Source organism: Ambystoma mexicanum, chromosome 4p (assembly GCF_040938575.1).
Source record: "Ambystoma mexicanum isolate Mex_15411 chromosome 4p, UKY_AmexF1_1, whole genome shotgun sequence".
Lineage (NCBI taxonomy): Eukaryota > Metazoa > Chordata > Amphibia > Caudata > Ambystomatidae > Ambystoma > Ambystoma mexicanum.
The window spans coordinates 244510944-244535357 of NC_090927.1; the positions used below are offsets into that span (position 1 = coordinate 244510944).

At 43.4% G+C, this 24414-nt stretch overlaps 1 protein-coding gene across 1 annotated transcript in view; it reads left to right on the forward strand.

The window, feature by feature from the left end:
- Positions 1-24414, forward strand: part of LOC138453170 (cysteine-rich venom protein-like) — a 635825-nt gene that overhangs the window by 238076 nt on the left and 373335 nt on the right. The window contains exon 6 of the mRNA XM_069605762.1: positions 9801-9891. Coding sequence (XP_069461863.1) covers positions 9801-9891 — 91 coding nt within the window. The remainder of the gene's footprint in view (positions 1-9800; positions 9892-24414) is intronic.

Here is a 24414-nt window from a genome sequence, read left to right on the forward strand (position 1 = left end):
TCCCTTCTATTTTAGAGGTCTCTTGAAAGGAGCACAGATTTATGGGAGCTCCTTACAGCTGTCTAGAGTCAGCATGGGTGGGGTCTGATCTGGCAAGAGAGGATGGCACTGCCAACCAAATATCTCTGAAAATACAGAAGTGCCCATCCTGGAGGTTCAAAGACAACAGGAAAGCCCTTTGAAATGATTTGGCGATCTGTGTAGGGAAAACAACATTATAGATATTAAATTACTGAGGCAAGTCAGGCTTCAAAAACATTCTTTTTTGCTGATGGCCTATTATAAAGTTGATCATATTGCCTTTGCATCCCTTTTGAAACTGCCCAAATCACTCAATTTCTCTTTTTGTACTCTAACTTTAGAGGTAGTGCCCTACTTCCAGGCTGGATATTTGGGAAAGGATTCGATTAGGGGAAGTGGGCTGAAATCAGAATTCTATTTTCCATCCCCAATTCAGAAATCTTAGAGCCCATTGGGCCTAGGTCCTGGAGACTATTGAGGGTTTCTGCGATGCAGTAGAGACTAAGGTTTGGATTTCTTAGCTGGAAGGAGGGCACGATTCCATTCCAAAACGTTGGAAAATGGTTCCTGTTATGGTGGTGGACATCACACAAGTAAGCACCATGATGAGGAACTGTAAGGATGTCAGGGGTGAGGGTAATGCTTAACATAATCATGAACCGATTACTAAACACAAGATCAGAAGTCTGCACTGGCCTGAGGGGATATATTTCACAACAGTTCAGATGGGATAGACACTCACCTCCACAAAACTATAAGCATATGTTTACACTCTAGTGGGGACTTAAATGTCATAGGGCCTTCCATGTCACCCCTTTCTACCCCACGCAGCAACCATCAACTCTTCCTACAGCCATTCAAAGCTCACAGGGCTGTAAAATTGCTGACTCAAGTTACCCTAGATGAAAATGTCCCTGCAGGCTCACTACATCTCCTGCACTAATGATAATTACCTGAAATAATTTTGAGGATACACTTAAAAGCAATTTTCACCCCTTCTATTTTGGCGACTGCTGCCCCCTCATGAAGACTCTTAAAACATCATTGGGTAAATTGAGATTGTGGGACGTTCAGTAGCATTGAGCTGCTCTTTCCATGAACCAAACAAAGCACAAGTGCACAAGGCGCACATTTTCGCCTGCATCAACACAGGAAGCAGGGCGTGGACCAACTCAACAGACACAGTAGGCATTAGAGCAATCTTTGGCCTTAGTCTCCCCCTCTTGGTTAATTGCATCTTTTGGGACTCGACTTGAGGCCTTCTGATTTATTCCATCCAGGCCTCTCTCCAGTTGCACAATTTCTCTTCAAGGTAGATGATCTCAGGTTTTATTTAGATCATGAAATATCTGAAGAGAAATGGAGTGAGTTCTAGGAAAATATCAAATTGTCATATTTGATGAAGATAGAGTGTACCAAGTCAAAATGCTAAATAGAGTTTATTGGACACCAGCGAGGATGGCTAAAAGAGGTTGACTCAGATACATACTGGGGATGCAAGTACAGAAAAGGAACATAACATTTTCTTTGGGAGTGCAATAGGATCAGGAACTTCTGGATAGAAATAGCGAGGTCAATAAACATAATTTTGAGGATACATTTAGATTACAGTTTTGAGACGCTGATCTTAGGGGACAACTCACCAAGCGGGAATAGGTGGCAGAATTGCACAGAATATCATTGATGGAAAGGGTACTGTGGAAAGGATGCCAGAAAGTGGAATTATTGGAAAAAATATGGTCAAGTTTTGTATTGGTTGAAATGGAATAGTACTGTGCTTCGGTGCTGTTGTTAATATTTGCACTGCAGATATTTTTATTTCTGTAAAATGAAAATATGTAATATGGACATACAAAACAAAATTTCTCTGAGAAGCATATCCCACTCTATATAAAGTAGATGTGAGTTCAATTGAGCATGTTTGTAAGGCGAGTTAAGCAGAATTAACGCAAGATGCTGCCCTTTGAAGATAATAGCGCCACACACTAGGATCTTAACTTTCAAAACATGCTTGCAATTATTATTAACAATAGCCCTACATTTCGGGGAACGTTCCAGTGTGCCTCCATGCAGGGGCGCAACGATACCTACATTTCAGAGGGAGCTAATCCGTCAAATGTTGCGACAAGCGCTAACTTTATGGACGGTGGGTGAGGTGAAAATGTATTTGTGTGGGGGGCATCTCACTTCTTTACACCTTCTAATTAGACTATTGTAGACTATTGTAGGGCATCTTCAATGTTACAATGTTACAAGCAGTTAACTCCCTGCTGTTAATTTGAAAGTACTGCTGTGAGAATGAGTGGTCTCCTGCCCCCTCTCTACCTTTCCAATCACCCCCTGGCATGCAAGTACTAACCCCACATCACAATTTCGGGAATATGGTTGTTGCATAAGAGAAAAGTCTTCATACAGGTTGGTCATCGCGTTAGAGCCTGTGCCAAGGATGTTTGCATGCATATATCATCACAAGACATGATTGATTCATTGAAGGATATTTATTAAGAGTGGCATTCCCCGAATGTATATTGGCAATGCTAGCAAACCATATGGCAGAAGGACCAAAAGATATTAGAAAAGGAGTGCTTTCAAATCTTTCGGAAGCCTAGGTGGTCAACAGTAGTTCTTAAGGGATGTGGAAAGGTATTCCACAAGCCTGAAGCCACCACCGAAAAGGAGCGCCCACCCAGTCCAGCAGTATTTCACCGTTGGAATGAGGAGAAAACAGGTATCAGCAGAGCGCAGGGTCCGTCACTAGGCATAAGGCCTGCAAATATTCTGCTCCATGCTGATAAAAGGCCTTGAAACAAATGCGCTTGGCTACAGCGAGCCAGTGCAGCTTGCGAAGAACGGGAGAAATATGAGAACTGCGAGGGGTACAAGTGGCAAGTCGTGCAGCAGAATTCTGGAGAACCTGAAGGCGCAGTATCACATAAGCAGGTTGAGCAAGGAAAAGAGAATTGCAATGATCAATAGATGAGGAAACAAGGGAACAAACCACAAGGGTTTGAAGATATGTTGGTATAAGAGGGAGCACTCGGAGAAGAAGCTTAAGCTGGAAATGGCATTGCTGCCAAATTGCACTGACCTGGGGTTTCATAGAGAGAGACAATGAGAGTATAAGCCCTAGGTCTTTAACTGCAGAAACAGGAGAAGGCAAGGGGGCCTAAGAAAGAAGGTCTGAAATCAGAGGTCTGGAAGGAAGGGACCAAAGGGGGCTCCACCACCAGGTACCTCGGTCTTGTCTCCATTCAACTTGAGCCAGTGGTTCTGCATCCGCTCCTTCACGGCCTCAAGGCAGGCATGGAATCTGGGTGTCAACACAGAGATGGACAGGTCAAGGCGAACCACGATCTGCGGGCCAGAGGTTGACGGTATACGTTAAACAAGACCGGTGAGATGGCGGACCCTTGAGGGACACCACAAGTGAGGTCTGTCGCCTTAGAAAGAAAAGGAGTAAGAGAAAGAGTTTGGCGATGACCAGAAAGAAAAGAGGAGAACCAGGCCAGGACTGTGCTGAGAGGCCGGCAACAACCAGGCGATCCAGCAAGGTCCCTTGATCTATGGTGTTGAAGGTGGTAGAGAGACCAAGCAAACTTGTAATTTGTATGTTACCTGATGCAGTCTATTGACCTAGTTTTCTGTTAAGCCTTTTTTACGTTTTGACAGAGTATTTTCCTATTTTAATTATCGATAGGTTTGTATCAGGTGTCCTCCACGAGCACATAGTATATAAGATACCAGAAGTAGTCCAAAAAGGAGTGTACACCAGGCAAGAAGTAACGCAGTTTATTAAAGCTGTGCAAGGACAAATGAAACAGCACAGTGGAACAAAACCGAATGATAGGAGCCGACAACACTGCCCAGTGCGGGAGATATTTTATATGGTTAAAGTGTTATTTGCATAGTCAGAAACAGTTGGGATCAATGTTGCAAAATATTAGACATCCTACTAAGCTGATTGGCTGAGGTATGTCAGTCCCTTATAGCTAGACATATGCTAATCAGAGATGATTGGAGCAAACAATATTGACACCTCTTTTCTTCACCTCCCTTATGGCACCACATTCCTACCCACTCCCCCCCAAATGTTTCTCTTTTTATTTCTAATATGTAATCGTGCTGACCTTTGGAACTTTATAATCCTGCCATTGGTCAGCACACATAAGAAACACAAGACATCCTGAACATGTGGGACGGGGACATTCACACAGCATCCAACCAATGAGGGGCTTCGTGGACATCTGCAAGAACACTATATTCTTGTTGCCTTTTAGGGACACCAAAACTCACCTTCTGATTGGCTCCTTCCCAGATCATCCCCTCGTCCCACATCCATCCTTCCCAGTCCCACCTGCCAAGGCTCAATTTGAAACTGCTGATCATACTGTGGCTGTGCCTCCCCAGACATGTTTTTGGGAGTTTAACTTTCCCTGGTCCCAGCGAGGGCCCGAGAGCCCGACCTTGTATGTATCTGCTGGTCCCCATTGCCGGTGACTGCTGCTCCTGGGAACAGCCAGCTTGCATCATTCTTCCAGCACTGCGTTGCCTTGGAGCACTTGTGCAATTTTACGTTTGCCCGCCATGCATGGCATTTCAGTGCTAAGCCCAAGTGATTTACCTACCTGTGGTTCTCAAACCATAATAGTCGGCAAGGTTTGTATTATGTTACCATATTTTTCTCATGCTCCTACCCCACCTTCCTGAAGCCCCCTCCTGTCACCCTGTGAGCACCCCCACCCCGATCTTGTGCCCAGAATTCTGGTGGTACATGATGTGTGCTCTAGACACCTTTATCACAGCTGTCAATCATTCCTGCAGCTGGTATGTATGCCCTCCTTGACAGCGCTGAATCAGTACCTTCCCTGCAGGTTATACCAGGTTTCTTAATGAACTGAAAATAATTTCTGATATATGTTTTGTAAATGTTAAAGGAATGTACTTCAATGTATCTATTTGTTGTATTTTCGTTGAAACGAATGCATTGCATTTCTCCCACTGCATTTCTTATCATATTCCCCCACCTAGTGGTATTTTTGAGAATTGGTCGAAAAAATTGTGTTTAAGTTACCAAATGGACCAACAATCATTTTCTATGATTTGCTTGAATGGAAATGACGCCTCCTAGTGTTATGTCACTTGCAAAGGCACCAGCTCAGTCCAAATTCACCACACATCTAACATAGCTACGTAGGTATAAAGAGTGCACATTTCATATCCCTCATTTACCCACTGAGTTCACCTTTCCTAGAAATTCCTAATCCCTATATAGTTAGGGCAAAGCCACATTACTCGCTTGTGCTTGCTTGCTTATGTTTTGCCCGCATTAAATCAACCATTTAATCAGACCCGAAAATGAGTCTGAAATATTCAAGATGTTTTGATCTGTACAGAAAGAGTGCCAGGTGCCTTTCCTCTTTCAATGTCTTAGTTAGTCCCAGTGTAGAAAATGGGCCGGAACAAGATGGAGCTATGTTCCATCCTGAAATATTTCAAATGCAAAAGGTTTTCATTCTTAAATTCCCAAAGTCTTCTTTGCTTTTTGTGACAAACCAACTTCCGGGGCACCAGTGGTCCAGGGATGAATATTGGTTTCTAAACCATCAATCAGCCCCAGACCTCTAGTACACCAGAAGGCACTCAAACAGATTGGAAACACAAGTCAATTATAAACCTCCTTGTCCAATATTGGTAACGTGGATGGAACGGCAGGCTTATCTCCACAAGGTCGTGAATTCTTGGTTAGTTGCAACACAGCAAAAATACAATTATTACCCAATGATAAAAGGGACAGTCCAGTCAAGGTTGTATAAAGATATCTACTTTATTATTATAACAACAAACAGTTCTAGCACACTACAAAATACAACCCATCCTGTAGTACACAGAGGGCAGTTTCACAAAGGAAAGGGATGCACCCTGGATGCTAACAGGAGGATAGTCGGTAAAGCAATGAGTCCTAACTGTTCATGGATATTCGGTTTCAGCACCAAGGGTTCAAGAGGTTGTAAATGTCACTAGGGGCCTTTGGAGTGGGACCAGGGGGACAGAACCGCAATGTACCTAGTACTTCAGATCATCATGATGCTCAACAGCATTGAGTCGGTTCCAGGACACTTGCATCTCCTGCGACAGAGTTCAAGACGGTAGACAGCTGTGGGTATCAGGCGGCAGGCAGTTTGGCAAGCAAGGCTAGACAGATGGCTGCAGGCTGGCCTACACAGCGGCTCAGGGTCAAGAATCATTGTTTCTGTGCTGGTTGTCGAATCTGGAACGCTGGTGGCATCTCAGATGGCTTTAGCCACTGCAGCATTACAACAGTCAGTGGTGCAGCCGGTCGGGGTTCGAGGGCACTACTACCTCATAAATGTCCTTAAAAGATGGATGCTGTTTGATATTTGTTGTGGCAATCCTCCTAGCTTCTTTGCTGGGCACGTGTTGTCCTTTAAGGCAGACGGGTGAATGCTGAGGAGAGTGTTTGCAGGCAAAGGCCTTGTCCTTTGGTCATAGACTCTCTGGCACGTCCCACCTAGGAATCTTGCTGGCAGAACCTTGCAGGGCATGCTGTGTGCTGGCTGGGTACTGGTTCTGGAGCTGCTGGTTGGGTCCTCTGGGTTTGGTATCTGCCTCTGTTTCCTGTGAGATGTTTAGGGGAGGGATCTTGCTTCCCTCTTGGAAATCCTGGCCTTCCTTCACTGGCAGACGCTGTAAAGCTGACTGTACCTTCAGCCATGCTCAAAATGAGTCCTTCCTCTTACTCCTTTCAAAGTCCTCGGATGATCTTCCGAAAGCCAAATGGGCCCTTCTGAATGGTGCAGGCTAAGCCTACCTTAATGAACCAATCCTGGGTCCCCACCAACAATCTTCTGTTATGCGGTGGTCATAACCAGAGTGCTTTGCAACATGAAAGGTATGAGGTGACAACATGTACTGCTAAGTCCCACACATCTTCCTGTCTGTTGTGGCTCAAAGTGTCTCTCTTGTTAATTGAACTCTCTGTGACTCCTGATCAAAGCACAGGTCTCCCTTGAAGTTTGTGGTAAGAGCAGACTTTCTGTCTCCATCAAATCACATACTTCTTCCCTCTGAAAGGGGGTCCCCTTGCAGGGATTGCCTACTGTAAATAGTTGTCACAGATATGAAATTCATTGCCATTCATACAGAGGGGTGGGAGCTAGCTTCAAGCTGGCACATTGCATATTAAAAAGGAATTGGGGTTTCCTGTGCTTTGTTAGTTCTGTAACCAGGCCTTTTCCCGGGCCTGCTTCTATTAACTCTAATTAGTACGCTCTGCCACCACACAGAACTACAATGGGTAGGGTGGATCCTTGGAGCCTTTGATATTTAATTAGGCTGGCCATGGCAGGAGGAAGGTGTTCCATTCCCTCTTACTGAGATGCTTTCCTGTCCTCATAGCTGTCACATTCCAGCTAAATGTGATAGGGAGTACTGCGCCTGTAGGCTGTTTCCCCCAGAGTACACTTGACTATGTTTTTGCTGTGCGGCAAGCATAGGAAAATGTGTGTGGATAAGCCCCACACATTTTCTGAGGTTGATCTCACATCATTCAATTTCTTAAACAAATATAAAAAAAGCGCAGGAAAGTGCACACCACCCGCCGTGCGGATGGTCAAATTCCTCACACCTTCATGCAAATCATCAGAATTCAGGATTAGGTTACTTGAAGACAGAGCCCCACATTGTTCCTCCACAAGGCAACCCATAATATTTGAAAATCTTGCTGGCTCAGAGTGAGCCCCTCATGGCAACTGCCTTAACTCTCTTATTTCATTAAGTATCATTTTAGGTGGCCCCTAGCCTGGAGTCCCAGAATGAAATATTATCAAGAAATGGTGCGTTACAATCACCCATGTATTACTTGGTCTTTCAGGCTCTTGTGGTCCTTTCCCCAATGTTCTTGTCTTCCTTTTCCTCTCTTCTACTCTCCACCCTTCTCTTCAATGCACTCTTCTCTTTCTCCCTCTTTCTATGCATTTCTCTATCCTTCCAATGCTCCTTCATCTATTGCTACTCTCCCTTGCTCCATACTACTTTCCACTTGCCTCTACACCCCTTTCTACCACTCTCAACTCACTATTCTGTACTACATTATCCTTCCACTTTGCACTCCACTCCACCCCTCCTTCTCTTACAGTGATCATCTGCTCACTCTCCCATTCACCTTACTCACTCCCACCTATTCCCACAACACTTAGCCTCAGTCACCTTCTCCCATCACCATATACACTCTATCATACCCACATTCCACGTTCTCTCACAAACCAATACTTCATCTTGTACATACTCTCTGTAAACCTCTTCCATACTCTGCAGCATCAGCCATCCTCAGCCAGCTTTCACAGTCTACCTTCTCTATTGACCACACCTCATCAACTCACACTCCTTAGTGCTCCATGTCCCCTTGTATTCTCCACCTACTCCTCCCATTGGTCCTGACATCGACCTGGTTCTCCAGGCCAATCTACATTGTGCTTTCCCCCAGGTGTTGGATCATGCAGGTGTAAGCAACACCTGACTTCTCAAATGTAAGTCTGTCAGTGTTTCAAGATGGTAGCGCATGCAAAAAATAGTCTGTTTCAAAGTCATTATCACGCAGTCTGGATTGTCCTTTTCTCCCATCCACAGAGTGTACTTCTCATTTGCCTTGGTGTTCATCACTGATTCAGCCATAGGTGGGTTTAATTCTTCATCCTACACCCCACGGACATTGTGCACAACATGTTTTGAAGATGGCTTCCTTTGCCATTTGCTGGTAAAGGAACCCATCCCTCTGTTTGTGCAAATGTCTGCAGGTCAGAACCATAGACTCCACAAAGAGTTTGGCTGTGGTGACCGGCTCCCATGTGACATAGAAAAAACACAATATCACTTCAATGTGTTTTCTAATTTGTCATACGGAACTGATAAACAAATGGTGCTGAATTGGGGGGACAACAGCTTCATCACCAAAACAAAAGTCCTGGATCCTCACGGTAGGGGATATGGGAGAGAACAGTGCTCCTGCCCTGCCTTGTCAGTAGCACACCACTGGTGACAAGCCTCAAAATAAAGTGGGGAGAGATGACAGCTGTCTGATCATTACAGGAAGGAACATATGAGAATCAGCAGCTATGTATAGGAGAAAAGAGAAACTGAACCCTAGAAAATATTTGACAATATCTACATGGACCATGAAAGAAGGATACGCCCTACGGCCATCTTATCCCACCAACGGGTGAGATCAATTACGCAGACACATCACTTTCATTCCGACCACTCTTTCTCCAAAAGGCTCTGCTGCATTTTCCAAACTATGCTGATCAAAGGCCTGTGTTTTCCATACTTACTAACATATACCGTTAATGAACATAGGCAACTTCAAATGTGCAAATTGCACACCCGATATTAAATTTCAATTCTAATATGAAATTTCAATTCTAACGCTACGTCAAAGGAATTCTTACAAAATATAGCCTTGCTTTAACATCCAAAAGATACTGGAACTTTCTTATTCAGCATCTGGCCAAGTTGTGGTTCCTTCCACACTAGCTGCTTATTCACATACCATGTCTCAGTTCATAATTTGGGAAATAACTAAATAGTTTTTGTGTGTCTCCGACAAACCTAACATTTTCTATGTGTCTCTTAAGAATCAGTTTGGCAGTATTTTATTTAAATACCAAAATGTTGTACTCATAACATGGGTATGTGCGATGAGTTCTATACTATTGACATGTGTCTCTTGATGTTAAATGAGAACCTTTACATATGTTCTTTAGGTATGGGATGACAACCTTTGTGCGCATGCTGCCTTATTGGCCAATAACTGTACTAACGAACACAGCCGCCCCGCAATGAGAGTTTTCAAAGGTAATTTTCCTTTCTGCTATGAAATTGTCATTGTGTATTAAAAGTAATTCTTCTTTGTACTGTCATTTCCATAACTTTTAACTCTGTAATGTGTAACACTTTAAAAAATATGTAACCAATTGACAATCTAATCTTTGCAGATGGCGTGATATTCCCAAAACGCTACAATAAAAGTACAATTTAAAAATAAAAATTGAAATCCAACTGCGAACAATAGGGGAAATCAAACGAGAAAGTAATACAATGATTTAGAGGCATCCTAAATTAACAAATGTAGGCATGGGAAGTGGGGAGGAAAGTGGTCTCTTGTGGTCTCCCTCCCTTTCCTGGAGTATCTCTTCCATTGCTGTTGCTGTGAGGAGGAGCCAGTCTGCTGCTGCTTGCTATGCTCTGCTACATAGTCCCAGTTTTGCCAACCTAGTGACTTTCTCGCTATATTTAGCGAGAAAGTATGCCCCCCTAGCGACTTTTTCATTAAAAAGCAGCTAGCGAGAAATCTAGCTACTTTTTTCAATTGTTTTGGAGACTTGCTCATTCATGCAAGTTTCCAAACCAATTGAAAAAAATGTGGTCATTCGCCCGTTTTCTAACGGGAGTAATGCAAAAACACACTGATAACTTAAAAAGGAGGTGTTAAAAGGGAAGGGGGCCACAGTAAAAGCCATAAATCGCAGGGGGAAAGAGGAGGTAATTATACAAATTAGGCAGTGACGTCATCTAGCTACTTCTGGCAACTTCTAGGGGAGCCAATAGCTACTTTCTTCACTGAGGAGTTGGCAACACTGCATAGTCCCCTGCATAGTCCCACTCCCACCGCGGAGCATGGCACAGGAAGTGGGGAGGAAAGTGGTCGCTTGTGGTCTGTTGGAGTGACTCAAAATCCGCCAACAAACAAGTAAGCCTCCACTGTGCCTTGTGTGTCTTCTCCTGTGTGGGCGTCTGTAAAAACTATTGTCCCGGATTGTTTTGCCGCTCAACTGCCTTTTGCACTCACAGAAGGACAAATATACACACAAGAAGCCTGGGGCAGCGAGTGCGGTTAATACTCACACAGGTAAATTCCCATCTCCACCCACCTCCTCTCTCTCATTTCTCTTATTTGTAATAAGTCACCCAGGCCCAGGGTGATTGCAGTCGGTGGAGTCTGAGCACCGGCTGCTTTCCTGTTCATCTGCTCATCAGCTCTCCTGCTACAATTGGGAACATCTTGCGCGGCATCAGGGAGAAAAGCAAAAGTAAAACAGAAATTCTGGAGGGCAAGCGAACGTGAAAGTAAAAGTGATCCAGATTGTACCTCTGCATTCGGGGGATATCGGGGGGGGGGTTGGGGGGTTGCACAGACTTTGTATTGACCCTCAAAAATTGATGATCATCATTTTGACTTTGGTCACATATACTAATTAGAACACAGAGGAAGTGCAGGAGACCGCTATTCTTTACTAACGAGTGGCCCGGGTTCGGGCGAACTAAGGCAATCGGGCGTGCCCTGGGCGCTTGCAACCACCTTTCCTTTTCCCACTTAAGCACAAACACTGGGAATGATTTGCTGATTTTTTTAAAAAATAATTTTTACTTTCTACTTTTTATATATTTTAAGACTTAAATCAATTCTTTTTAACTCCTTTTAATCTTTTTTGTGTTGGCTTCCTCATTTTACCGACCTAAGACCTGGACCTGCAATACATCTATCAGCTGCATTGTTTTCATGGAGCAAGTATATTTAAGAAATGCCAAATCCCTGCACTCCATTTTTATTCAGTAAATCACATGAATTTTCTAGCCAGATTTTTATATGACTTTTGTATTGTTGATTTGGTAGTTGAGTTGGTATTGGTTGAAATCAGTTATATTTTTATCTTGCAGTCCACAGTGGACCCATATGCTCACAATCCATAGTTTGCAGTTTTCATTCATCCCCTTTTTAGTGTATTATTTATTTTGCAAAAAACCATAGCACGACATTGGGTTTAGGGGTGTTGAAGTCTAGGCGCCTCACACACTGTTACACGTACTACTATTATTGTACTTACTATGCACTTTATGCACATATTGCGCATTTTGCGTACATTGCACATTTTGCTCTTCCTCTGTGAAAAGCTATATTGTGAAAGATATACCCGCAAGTACAATTGGGTGCTCCCTGTAGTTTATTATAGCACTCTTTGCACACCATAAAGCAGTCATTCACCCCCTTGCTACCCATTATGGCCAAACGCAAGGCTAGACACCAGTTTCCTGCAGAGAGCAGCAACAGCAAAAGCAAGCAGGGACAAATTGAGGTGAAGGGTGTGAAAGGTGCACAGGGGGTTAAGGCCCAAGGAGCCACTATTGCCCAATAGCCAACCTTGAATGAATATTTAAAACAGATGGCAGGAAACATTGAGGAACGCATCCTCAACACTGAAAGGGCCATTGAAGAAGTGTCTAACCATACAGGGGACCTGAAGGGATTAATGACATCTTCCTCAAGACACAATTCGGGTAACTATGGGAGGGGATATTGACACAACTCATCAGGGAACGATTAGCTTGGCTCCCGCAACAACGCTCCCAAATCAACCACTGCCTGATATAGCAGAAAGATGTGTTGAACTTGTACAGGGGGACATTGAACACACTAGCTCACCACACACACAAGGGAAGAGAGCTTGGTCTTAGTATTCAGTGACTTCAAAACCCTGCAAGAGGTCCTGGATATGACATTGACCTGGTACTGGATAGCATCTCCCAGTTTAAGCACTCTTTAAACACCTCACTTTCTATCTTAAACAATCTCATTAGAGGGATCAAGAATTACCTCTTCGAGATAAAGCATGTGGCATTGGGAAGTACACCAGCTATGTGCAGGGGAGAGGCTACTGGCATGGTCATTAAAGCACAGGTTAAATCACAGGCAACACCACCGCAGTCAAGGTCAATATAGCTCTTGCCCACCTCAGCCTTGAGTCCTGGATCCCAACAAAGAAAGGTGATAGGGCCCCACTCCACTAACACCCAATTACACAGCCATTAGATTCAGGCCAGGCCAGATTACACCATAGTCAGGCAACCATTGCTATCCCACCTGAAGCATCCTGATTGGTGGGGGTCAGTACAGGAATCCCAGCCTTAGAAGCAGCTGTGGAGGAGTCAACTGTCTAATTAATGAACACAACTACTCACTGGATCAATGTCCATTTACTCGGCCAGAAAATTAATCCACCAGTCATTTTGATGGCTAGAAGAGCATTTTGGGTTGGCAAGACGGCAAAGTGGGGGTGGAAGATTGTGTTATTGTCACGCTGGCTACACGGGCCATACTGAACTATCTGGTGTCTGCCCTGGATTATAGTGGCTACAATGGACATTACTCCTGCAGAGAGAGCAAATTCCTCCCTCTGAGTTTTTTCAACCCCCAACGCAGTACCCCTTTAAACTTTGGCCCATTTGAGCCCGGCCCAGCTTGTGTGAACTCGGAAGTGGTTGAGAGGCAGGTTATGGGAGGATGCAGGCAGGGTATGGGTACATCAGGGAGGGCTGCCTCGAAGGAGAGTGGTGCTATAATTACATCAAATCGCTTTGAGCTCTTGTCAGAAATAGAAGAACTTGACTGACTAGTAGTCCCCAGCAAAGGATCGTTATCTATCGAGGGGATTGTTACACCTATCCCGCGAGTTATTGAAGGGAATACCAAATCCGTAGGTAATGAAGTCACACTGTTTAGCTGGAATATAGCAGGGGCTACTGCCAAATTGGAGAGATTGGATGTGGTAGATCACATGAAATAACACAATATAACGTTTCTGCAGGAAACCTGGGCTATGGAACCCGTGCTGATGAACGGGTTTGTGTCTCTCTCCAACTCCGCATACAAAAACAAAAGGGGTCGCTGCCACGGGGGCCTACTGATTCTTTAGAAGGAATTTCTGAACTATCAGTCTAGGGCAAGGGACACTCACAACACCTGTATGCAACAAATCTCTATGAGATTTGACTTAGGAAATACAATAGAACTGGTCTATTTTTACAATAGTTCCCATGACTTGGATGACAACTGTCTTGGGGCACGTAAAAAACATGGCTAATGTGTTTCCTTCCATCCAGATGCAGGATTTTATACCAATGTTCGCTCCATTGTGTTTTCGCAGATTGTATATTATTAGCATGAACTGTGTACTTTTAACTCTGTTTACTCTATGATGAATTATGCAAACTGTATTTTAATGGACTGTGTTTTGTTTTTTTTGTATGTGAGCACTGGCTTTGGACTTTTTGATCCAAATAAACTGCTTTTGAAGTGAAATGTAGCTTTAATGACAAATAGAAGTAAGCACGTTCTGGGAAGCAGGGTTGGAAATAAAGAGATGACGGTCCACGTATTAAATGTTCTGTTTGCCTGTAATGGCCAGAATGCAAGGGTCCCATCCTGAGAATCTGGATACAATGATTTAAAAATGGGAAACGAGAGATTTGCAATTACTACACTAAATATTTTGGTTGCCCTGTTACATGAGTCTTACAAATTATCCAGCAATTTTTACATTGAATTTACAAAGAAATTGGTAACCAGTTTAGCTCAAGGAAAATTAAGGAAATGACGTTGAATTTCTGGAATCTGAAGTTAGATGTGCTAATGGGAAAGGAATAATTGCAGGAAGATCCAATATTGCAACATTATCATCATCTAGTGTGGATAGGACCTAGGCCAGTATTGTGGGTCAAAATCCACCAGGGTTAAATGACTAAGCATTTCCGGCAGGACTCACTACTTTCATTTGTTTGGCACTCAATTGCTCAACTCTGTGCAGAACACAGAAGCTGTCTTATATCCTTTTATTACAAATTCATGTTTCATATATGGAGCTTTCTGAGCTTCAATTCCAAACTGAAATGTAACGTTTCACTTGTTGTGCCAATGATATTTTAAAGATCTTAATGTTTCAGGTTACACAATTCTTCTTCAGGTGGCAAAAACAAAGAGTAAGCTGGGAAGGGAATGATCTAACCACTTTGGTCAACATAGAAAAAAAATCTTCTCTGTACTTCTTTTTAATGGAATAAATCAATTAGTAATTACACAACTTGTGAAAGATAGGAGTATCTTCATACCATCAGGACACCTGGCCTGTACAAGGACAATCCAAACGTCTTGAAGTTTTTTAGACAAATTTCCAACAAGTGTGTATGGTTTAGTTACTTTCAACACTTGAAGATATGGCTGTGCCACTTCGTGGCTAGGACTGTGAAAAAGTCGGGAGATCAGCATTTTTATGGCACAATTCCCCATATCACTTCAGTGTTCAATTGCTTGTTTTTTATCATCTTTGTAGTTTTCACTGTATATGCTTTTTCACACGGGTTTTTAAATAAGTACAACCCAAACATGTTGATACTTGTAGCAAAGAGTTGTAGCGGGATTTGTTTCTCAGATGTAAGCATGTTTCCTTTGTATCACGTTACCACAGCAACTGCACATTATTTCAAGGTACTTAATTACTACTGCCATATTCCCATTGATTTTTTTCATGATTCATAGCATCAATCAACAAAAACATTTTGATTTTTTTTCTCCCTTTTTGCAAAAAGTAGTTCTTCCCAAAATATCATAGATAAGTGTTTATCATTTCCAGAAACGTGCCAATATTTCAACATCACTGACATACTCTGTGACACATGAATTCGGTTTCATAACTGCACACATTGTTCTTCATTAAAATGTTGTTCTAGGCCACACAATTAATAATTATTCTTCAGCATGGCAGGGCTTTCATCAGCTCTCCATGGCGTACTGAATGTAAGTTTTGACACTTTCCTGATGTAAGTAAGCTAACGTTTGTTTACAACATTTTGCTGCATAGTTTGATAATGGGTCAGAGAACGCTCCATTTTCTAAAAAGCTTGAATTACTTTTTGTTTCATCCACCTGAAGAAGCATTTATATAACTCAAATCATTTTGGTTTCTTGAAAATATTAGTGATGTGGAACGGAATGGGAATGATATATTTTGACTTCACATAGGCCTCCCCATGCCCCCCATTGGCTGCCTAATTCATGACTGCAAGTTTTGTCCATCTGTGCCTCTTCTGCACTCCATTGTAGATAGGGATTGAAGGTGAGTTAGGTCCCCTTCCTCCCGTTATTCCCCAACCCCCATTTGTTTAATTTCCTTGCCCGCTTTCTTCTTTTTTGTGTGCTCCTCCCCTCGTCTCCTCTTTGGCATTCCAGCTTCCTTGTTGTTTTGTTGTACCCACCATAGGCCTCCCCCTCCCCCCATTGGCTGCCTAACTCCTCATTAGTACAGCCCCTGGGCAGCCCCACTGCCCATGGAGCCCCCTTGGTGAAGGGCTTGAGGTAATGGGCAGCTCCTTCAGTAGCAGCTCTTGACTGTGTTTGGCTGTGTTCACCGAGGCGAATTCAGCACAGCCATCAACCAGCAGTGACTGACAAGGTATGAAGGGTGTGGGCAGGGGTAACAGCCATTACTGCGCCCTATTAACTGTCCCACCTCTCATATTACTCCTGTTACCATTGTTTCAGTCTGATGTACATTGCCCACAATTGTATGTTGTCCATCTCGGGCACCTAGGCCCTACCCAGGTAACTCTCGTCTTGGTGTTTTGCTTTTTCTGCTGTATGATGAAACCTAGGCCTTTTTCCCTCTTTTTGGAATCTCGCATCTAGGTGTTGTTGCTTATTCTGCTGTATGTTGAAACCTAGGCCCTTTTTCTTCTTTCCAGGAATCTCACATCTATGTGTTATTGCTCATTCTGCTGTATGTTGAACTTAGGCCTTTTTTCCCCTCTTTCCAGGATACTCGAATCTAGGTGTTTTTGCTTGTTCTGCTATATTTTGAAACTTAGGCCTTTCCCTCTTTCCAGGAAACTTTCAATCTTGGTGTTTTTGCTTATTCTGCTGTATGTTGAAACCTAGGCCTTTTTTCCTCTTTCCAGGAATCTTGTATGTTGGTGTTTTCACTTATTATGCTGTATGTTGACACCTAGGCCTTTTTTCCTTTATCCTGGACACTTGAATTTAGATGATTGCTGTTGTGTTGAATTTGCTTCTTGCATCTCTCTCAAGCCTCCCATTGCCCTCCTCGTCCCTTCCCTTCTTCTCTCCTCTTTCGCTCACTCATCACCTACTGAGATGTCTGGATGGTCCTGCTCTGGGAGAGTCTCATCCAAACAGGTTTTCCCCTGCTCTGCCAGACATTTTCTGGACAACATTTCCTCTGTTGCTCCAGTCTTGGTGGATTCTCCTAGCCACTGGCTTCTTCCCGATTCTCCTCAAGCACTTCCTTGTGCAACCTCCCCCCAAAGTGCAAGTGAACCTAGTCACTTGCACTTTATGCACCCTTCTCCTCCCTCCCGTCTGCGCTATACCCTTCTTCCTCGTCCTGCTCTTCATCTCTTTCCCCTCTCCCCTCACCCTGTTACTGCACTTGCATGCTTACACTAGTCCTACAACCTAGTAGGAACATTACTGTTGTCTTCGTCCATGTTTTCCCCTTCCTTCACTTCCCCTACTTCCCTCTTCCTTTTTTCTGTTACTGCACGTGTATGCTCTGAATTGTCTCTCAACCTAGTAGGAATGTTAATTTTTGTCTTCTCCCCTGTTCGTCCCCTCCTCCCTAATATCCCCTTGTTTCTCTTACTGCACTTGCATGCCCCCATTTGTCTCAACCTACACTCCCCTTCTCCCGCTCCCCTCTTTACTGTTACTACATTTGCATGCTACAAATTGTCCCACAACCTAGTAGGGATGTTACTGTTGTCTTCTTCCCTGTTCATCCCCAACCTACATTTCACCTCCTCACCCTCTCCCCTCTTTCTTTCACTGCACTTGCACGCTTCGAATTATATCATGATCTAGTAGGAATGTTATTGTTTGCCTTCTTCCCTCTTTCCCCATCCTTCACCTGCCCCCATCCGCCTCCCCATCATTCATGTTACAGCACTTGCACAATCCAAATGTCTCAAGAACTTGTAGGAACGTTTTTGGTTTTGTTTGTCACCCCTGTTCTTCCCCTCCCTTGTCTGTATGTGCCTTGAAACATCATTAGCTGTATGGGCACATTATGAATACCCAATAACTAAATAACATTTTCTAATCCCCCTGTAAAGAGGAAAATGTAATTGGAATAAAAGCATACGATATGAACAAGTTCTGAAACAATTTGTGTCTTCTACTCAGGGGTGAGTGATTGGCAGCCAGCCAAGGAAAAATAATGAGTCTGGCTATAATGACTATTGTGTTCCAGGGTTTGAGAGAAAAAGACTGAGCACTGTCTCATTTAAATGTAGGATCTGTTATTGTTCACATGACTGAGCACTAAGATACTTCTAAATAATGGAATTTGTTGGATGTGCAAGAAGTAAGGCTGGGTGAACCTTTACAGAGCCTTACACAAGTGCTTAACGAAATCCCAATGTTGCTACTTGTTGGGCCTGCAAGATCTCCCATCACTCGCTGACAGCCCAGAACAGTGATCAACCGTAGCAGGCCATTCAGAGCATCTGAATATCCTGGGGAGATTTGGTGGACTCTGCGAGGTGCTCTGCCCTGTAAAGATTTTACTTACATTAACGTTCCTCTATGTCACCTATGTTAGGTTGGAGTCACTGAAGTGTACAAGGAAGGCCCACAACATGTGTTTTACAATTGTTTTGCGGGACCTTTGAGGCATGCACTGGTCTATATTGGCAAGATATCATTTTTAGTGGATTCTGGTAACTACTGTACCTTTTTTGTCATGCTATGTTTATTAAGCCCCCTTTGCTGTCATTCCCTGCATAACCTTACTTTCCCCCATGAAAGGTTAAAACATAATAGTGTTCCCTGTCTCGAAAGAGAATCACCCCATTTGTAAAGTGTAGAATATGGAATATAGAATTTAAAAAAAAAACAACTACCCAAAGTGTTTTCGTTTTTCAATTCACAAGCTGATAACACTGAATTCTTCTGCCCAGTACAGGCAGCACCATGGAGAGTCACAGATGGAATCAACATGGCGGAAAGGCCTGTTATTGGCTTGGCCCAACCCCATAAGTCCAAAGCAGCCCCAGGTATTCTTATAAAGAGCAGCAAACCATAGTCCTCACCAAATTACATTTGACATGTGCAGACCCTCATTCAAAGTACCTCTGAGGGAGAGGATGAAATACAGTAGAAAGCACCCAGTTCCAATTGTGGGATGTAGGAGAAAGAGGATTGTGTTAAGTGTAATCAGGAGAGTAGTGAGTGGTGAAAGAAACAAAGGCTGGAGAGACAGTGGACAGTGGGGAAGTAACAGAAGTGGAGACCAGAATGAGGTGGTAAGAGCTTATAGGGTGAAGGAGGTGTTGGTGACATCAGATGTTAAGAGTAGTAGATGGAAGTTTTGGGAGGTGAGAAAGGGAAGGAAGATATGGTAACATCAGATGTGAGACCTTACAGAAGGGGGTGGTAGGTATTAACATTGTGGATGAGGTAGTGACATCAGAAGGTGAGAGCAATTAGGAGATCACAAACAGAGAACAGGCAATAACAACAAATGGAGAAAGAGAGAAGGGAGTGGATCTGAGAATTAAGGATGTAAGGTCGCTGGTAATAACATCTGATGAATTATGTTGTCAGCAGGAGAACACAGCATCAATCCAGGTGAGCGGAAGTCAAGAGAGGGTGTAGGAGCAGGGACATAGGTTGAGGTGGGGAGTCCCTAGTAGAAGTAGGGGAAGGTAACACCAGAGAATGGAAGTGACTCAGAGGAAGAAACATTGGGGAAAAAAGACAGACACCTCTGAAATATAGCCCTGAGCCTGCTTGTAACTCTCTTGTTGACCTTTTCTCTATTTGCCCTGCCTGAAAGAGAGTAACCTGGAGTGTGTCACTCTTTGCAGCAAATTGTGGGCTTATAAACAATAAATAACATATGCATCACACAATAGACACATCAGTATCACAGCCCTAGTAGACAACCATCTCTTCGAAGGTCCAAAGGAGGACCATTGGGCATACCCAGCCAAATAGCCCCACCACTTGCAAGGCTGCAAAAAAACACCACACAGAATTTGGAAATCTCATCTGGTAAAGTCTCCATTTACAAATACAACATCAACATTATTAGCATTAAATACAATTGTGATAATGCACACATTCTTTTTAATTGCAGTGACCAAGGGGAAAATCAGAGAACATCCAAAAACTACCATGGCTTAAGCAATTTCTTGACAGAAAAATATATACTATAAAATACATACAATGTTGGGAAATAGCATTAATAATATTAACAGAAACTGACCTACTACTAACCGAAAACATAAACACGATTCAGTTAAAAAATTGTACATTAGTAGTACAACTAAGAACTATTGAGATTAGTACATTTAACAACAAAATCAGTAGGCACAACACTCTAATGCCAGTACACATGTATGCATATGCTCCATTTGTTGCAGTTTGCATACATCCAGAACCACATGCGTGGGCAAAACAAGTTTGGTAAGTCAACATCAGAAGAATGACAAGATGGCATGTTTGGTGACTGAAGTCTTTAGTCACTCATATACTTCTCTCTGTCCCCATATACTTCTCTCTGTCCCCAACCGTCTATGCCCTATCCTAAAGAAAGAAATAGTACTAAAGGGTACTCGTCAGGATGTCCAAAACATAATACTCGTCTGTCGTCCAGAAGCTAACTTACCATAATTCCCATCCCCTCTACTAAAGCAGACAAGAAAGAATACAAATCAAAGTAATGGCTTCTTGCCACAAGGTTTGAGTGCCATTTGGCTTTTGACCCTCTGTCCTGTCTTTGGCTTCAAATTAAACTGCCTGGCCCTAATGTCCAGTTCACACATGTTCCTCTTTCACCTCCCCTGTGTTCGATGAAGAGCTCTTGTGAGTTTAGTGTTGTTTCCCTCTCTCTGGTTTTCCGTGTTTCTTACTTCTGTCCTATACCTCATACCAGATGTATGAAACGTGTTGGGCTTGGCAAATCCAATTTCTGTTTGTTATATCCTGCATCTCCACCTTCTGGCTCATGTGTGTAGATCCATCCTGTGTGGCAGTGATGTCATGGAATGCACAACACATGCTAATGCAGGTGCGTGGAATATTATGCCTTGCGTTTCAGTTCTGCCCGGGGACACTTGGAGAGACATGAAGCCTGGGTGGTGGGAGCCAGTGCACTCTGCCAGTAATACTTAAGATCCTGCCCCTACTATATCCTGTACCTGATGTTCCCGATGTAACATGTATACGTGCAACGTAATAAAGACACCTTAGGACTTACCATGCTGCCTCCAGAACCTTCTTCCCAACACTGGCGACGAGGAAAAGGAGAGGTGTGAGGTGTCTTCTGTGGGGGGTGCAGAGTGCAGGATTAAGTGACAGAGGAGAGGGAGACCCACTGCCCCCCAAGGAGATAATCCCATCACCAAGGGCGCTCCTCATAAGAAGCAACATTTCTCTGCAGAAGCAGGATATAACACACCTCCTTCCATTAGACAAACAACAAAGAAAGTGCTGTACACAAAGCAAGCAGGTGAACACAGGAAGGAACACAACACAGCAGGATATAACATTGTTCATCTATGGGGTTGTGTATTTGACAGCCTCCCTGGTCAATTTCACTTCTTTCTGGGGTCACCTTTATCTCACCCCCTCTCGGGGTTAGTTCCTCAGTCCGCTTTGGGGACATTTCCTTTTCACCTCTTCCTGGGGTAGTCTCTGTATAACCCACTTTCAAGATTGGTTTGTAGGCCCACTTTGGAGACCTTTCATTTCCACCCCTTCCTGGTATCATCTTTGTTTCAACCCCTCTTGGATTGCTTTTTCGGTCCATTTTGTGCACCATTCATTTTCACTCCATCTTGGGTTCTACTCTGTCTGACCCCCTCTCGGGGTTGGCTTTTTGGTCCACTGCAGAGACCTTTTGTTTTCACTCCTTCTTTGGGTCGTCTCTTCCGAACCTCTCCTCCGGTGAGTTGCCAGTTCTTCAACTCATCATCTTTTGATGGTGTAATGGGAGCCTCTGCTTCCTCCTCACCACTGTGTGGTGTCTTCCAATTGTTGGCTCCGCGTTTCCTCTCGCTTGAGAGATACAGGGATTTCCCAGTGGCCCACCTGCATGGGGCTTGCTTCCTGACTGTTGTGGTTCCTCAGACAAGGTTTTTGTAGGTTTGACCACATTCCCCAAGATCATGTCTAGTGCACTCTCTCATAGCTGGGCCACGCATCCCAGAAAGGGTCTTCCCTGTGGCTCCACTGGGCTCTCTCGGGCCTAAGAGCAATGTGGATGTATTGTCCTCTTTACTGTAGTGGGGGGCTTAATACTGGTTCTAGGTTCTGCCTTGCATACAGTGTCTGCAAACAGTCAAAAACGACAACATCCTTCGATGCATGCCTTGAAAGCTCATTACATCAATCTATCATGTCTTGGGAGGATAGCTCAGGGGCAACACGCTTGTCTTGGAAGCAAGACGACGCAGAGCAACACAGGTTCGATCCCCGGGTCCATGCTTAGAAACCTCTGGGTATTAAGCACGTTACAAATAACCAATTACAATTACAATTACAATCCCCATGTAGCCAACACACATATTGTAGTCTAGAGGCAAGGGAGAGTAATACATATCCCTCTCTAGAGATTGCATGTTTTCTAAAGGGGGGCACCCCTTGCCCTGTCCTCTAAACGGTGCGAAACTGAGCGGGGTCACCTTCTTCGTCCCAAGGGGGATGACTTCCTCTTGGGGAGAAGGGGCAAATTCCCTGGTTTCATCACAGAAGGCAATCCAGATACCTACAAGCTGGTAAGACTTGGCAACAATGAAGAGAAATAAAATACCAACAAACTGGAAACATCTGAAAAAAAGGAGGGTAGATAGACACCAAATTCCTTCTCCCAACAGTTTGTGGTAAAGTAGCCCATTTAGAGGGTAGAACAAAGAAAACCCACTATCAACATTTGAGCAACTAAAAATACTTTTGGATATGTTATGCAAGAAGTGCAAATAACACGACCCAGAGCAAATGAGTGGGAAACACCCCTGGAATGGACAACACGAGAAATACCATCACAAAGAGTAGAGTGACAGATATATAAAATCCATGAGTTCAGAAAAATACTATTTTTTAAAAATATATAAGTTTATTACAAACTTCAATTTTACAATTGCATTCTCCATGGAAAAGTGGAAAGGAAAAAAATGATGTCCATCTTATTCAAAGCAAGAATACACACCCACAGCAAAATCACAAGACTAAACGTTGAAGCAGCAAGCACGGCTCGCCGACTATGCCAACTAGTTTTGAGTTCATTATGACTTAAGTCGCCAAACTCTGGATTTCTTTACATCACTATTGTGCAATTGTGCAGTCTAAAAATACTATTTGCTTACTTACCAAACCACTCATGTGGGAATAACAAAAATACGAAATCATGGAATGATTTTAATTTACAATCAGTGAATGAAATCAGTGCTATATGCAAGTAGATGAGTTGTTTAACGATTTACAATGTGTAGCACTTAACAGTAGAATTCTAAAAACGTTCCTAATCAGCTTAAAATATGTGCTCTACCCCCCTACTATCACTACTGAAATCCATGCTTCTGCAGCCAAAAGGTAATAGCATTAGCAAAAGAAAATGAATAAACGTTGTTGATAACTTCTCAGATTATACACCAACACAGGCGGAAACATCAGAGCTGTACAGGGGGCGTCACATTCTGCCCTTCTAAACCTATTGACAAAATAGAACTGTGCAACAATCGTAAAGGAGCTCATGTTCCTTAAAAGTCTAACTTGACGCCAGGGAGCTATTACATTTGCATTGCAACATAAACGTCTCCCCGCCACTAAATGTTCATCATTTGCACAGCAGGGTGCAAAAGTACAGGCCAAAATGTATCCTTTTTCCAGCACATTTGATTTCCTCCATGCAAAGTAAGTAAATGCTGACTGTCATGCCAGTCGGCGTTTACCTTTCACTATGAGCGCTGCTTGCCATGCGCGCTTGGTAATCAGTGTTCCCAATTGAACACTGATTGTGAGCATGTCGGACAGTGTGTTTAATTTTAATTGTACACACTCACTGCCATGCTAGCATGGCGGGCAGCATATACAATGGATCCCTATGGAGTCCGCCTGCTTTATGCTTGTGATTTTGCATTTGCACTGGCATGAATAACCATGCCGGCACGGATGCTGGAGCATATGTATGGTGGAGAGGAAGGGAGCGGCAGAAACGCATGTTGTGTTCCATCTCTCCAAATGAACTGAAATGAGCTTTGGCATGAATGTGAGGCATTAAAGCCTTACTCAAGGCTTTTATGCACTGCATTCAGGTTACGGCTCATTTGAAAATGAGCTCCAAGTCTTCTTCAGATAATGAATACATTCTTTCCTAGCAACCCAGAAGACAACCAGTCCAGTAACGGCATAGTCAGTAACTGGGAAATAAACAAAGACATGAAGCGAAACTCCAAGAAATTGGACAACATCTCAAACTGCACTGACAGCAGCCAGAGTAATACAATCAAAACAGCTGACACTGAAAGAGT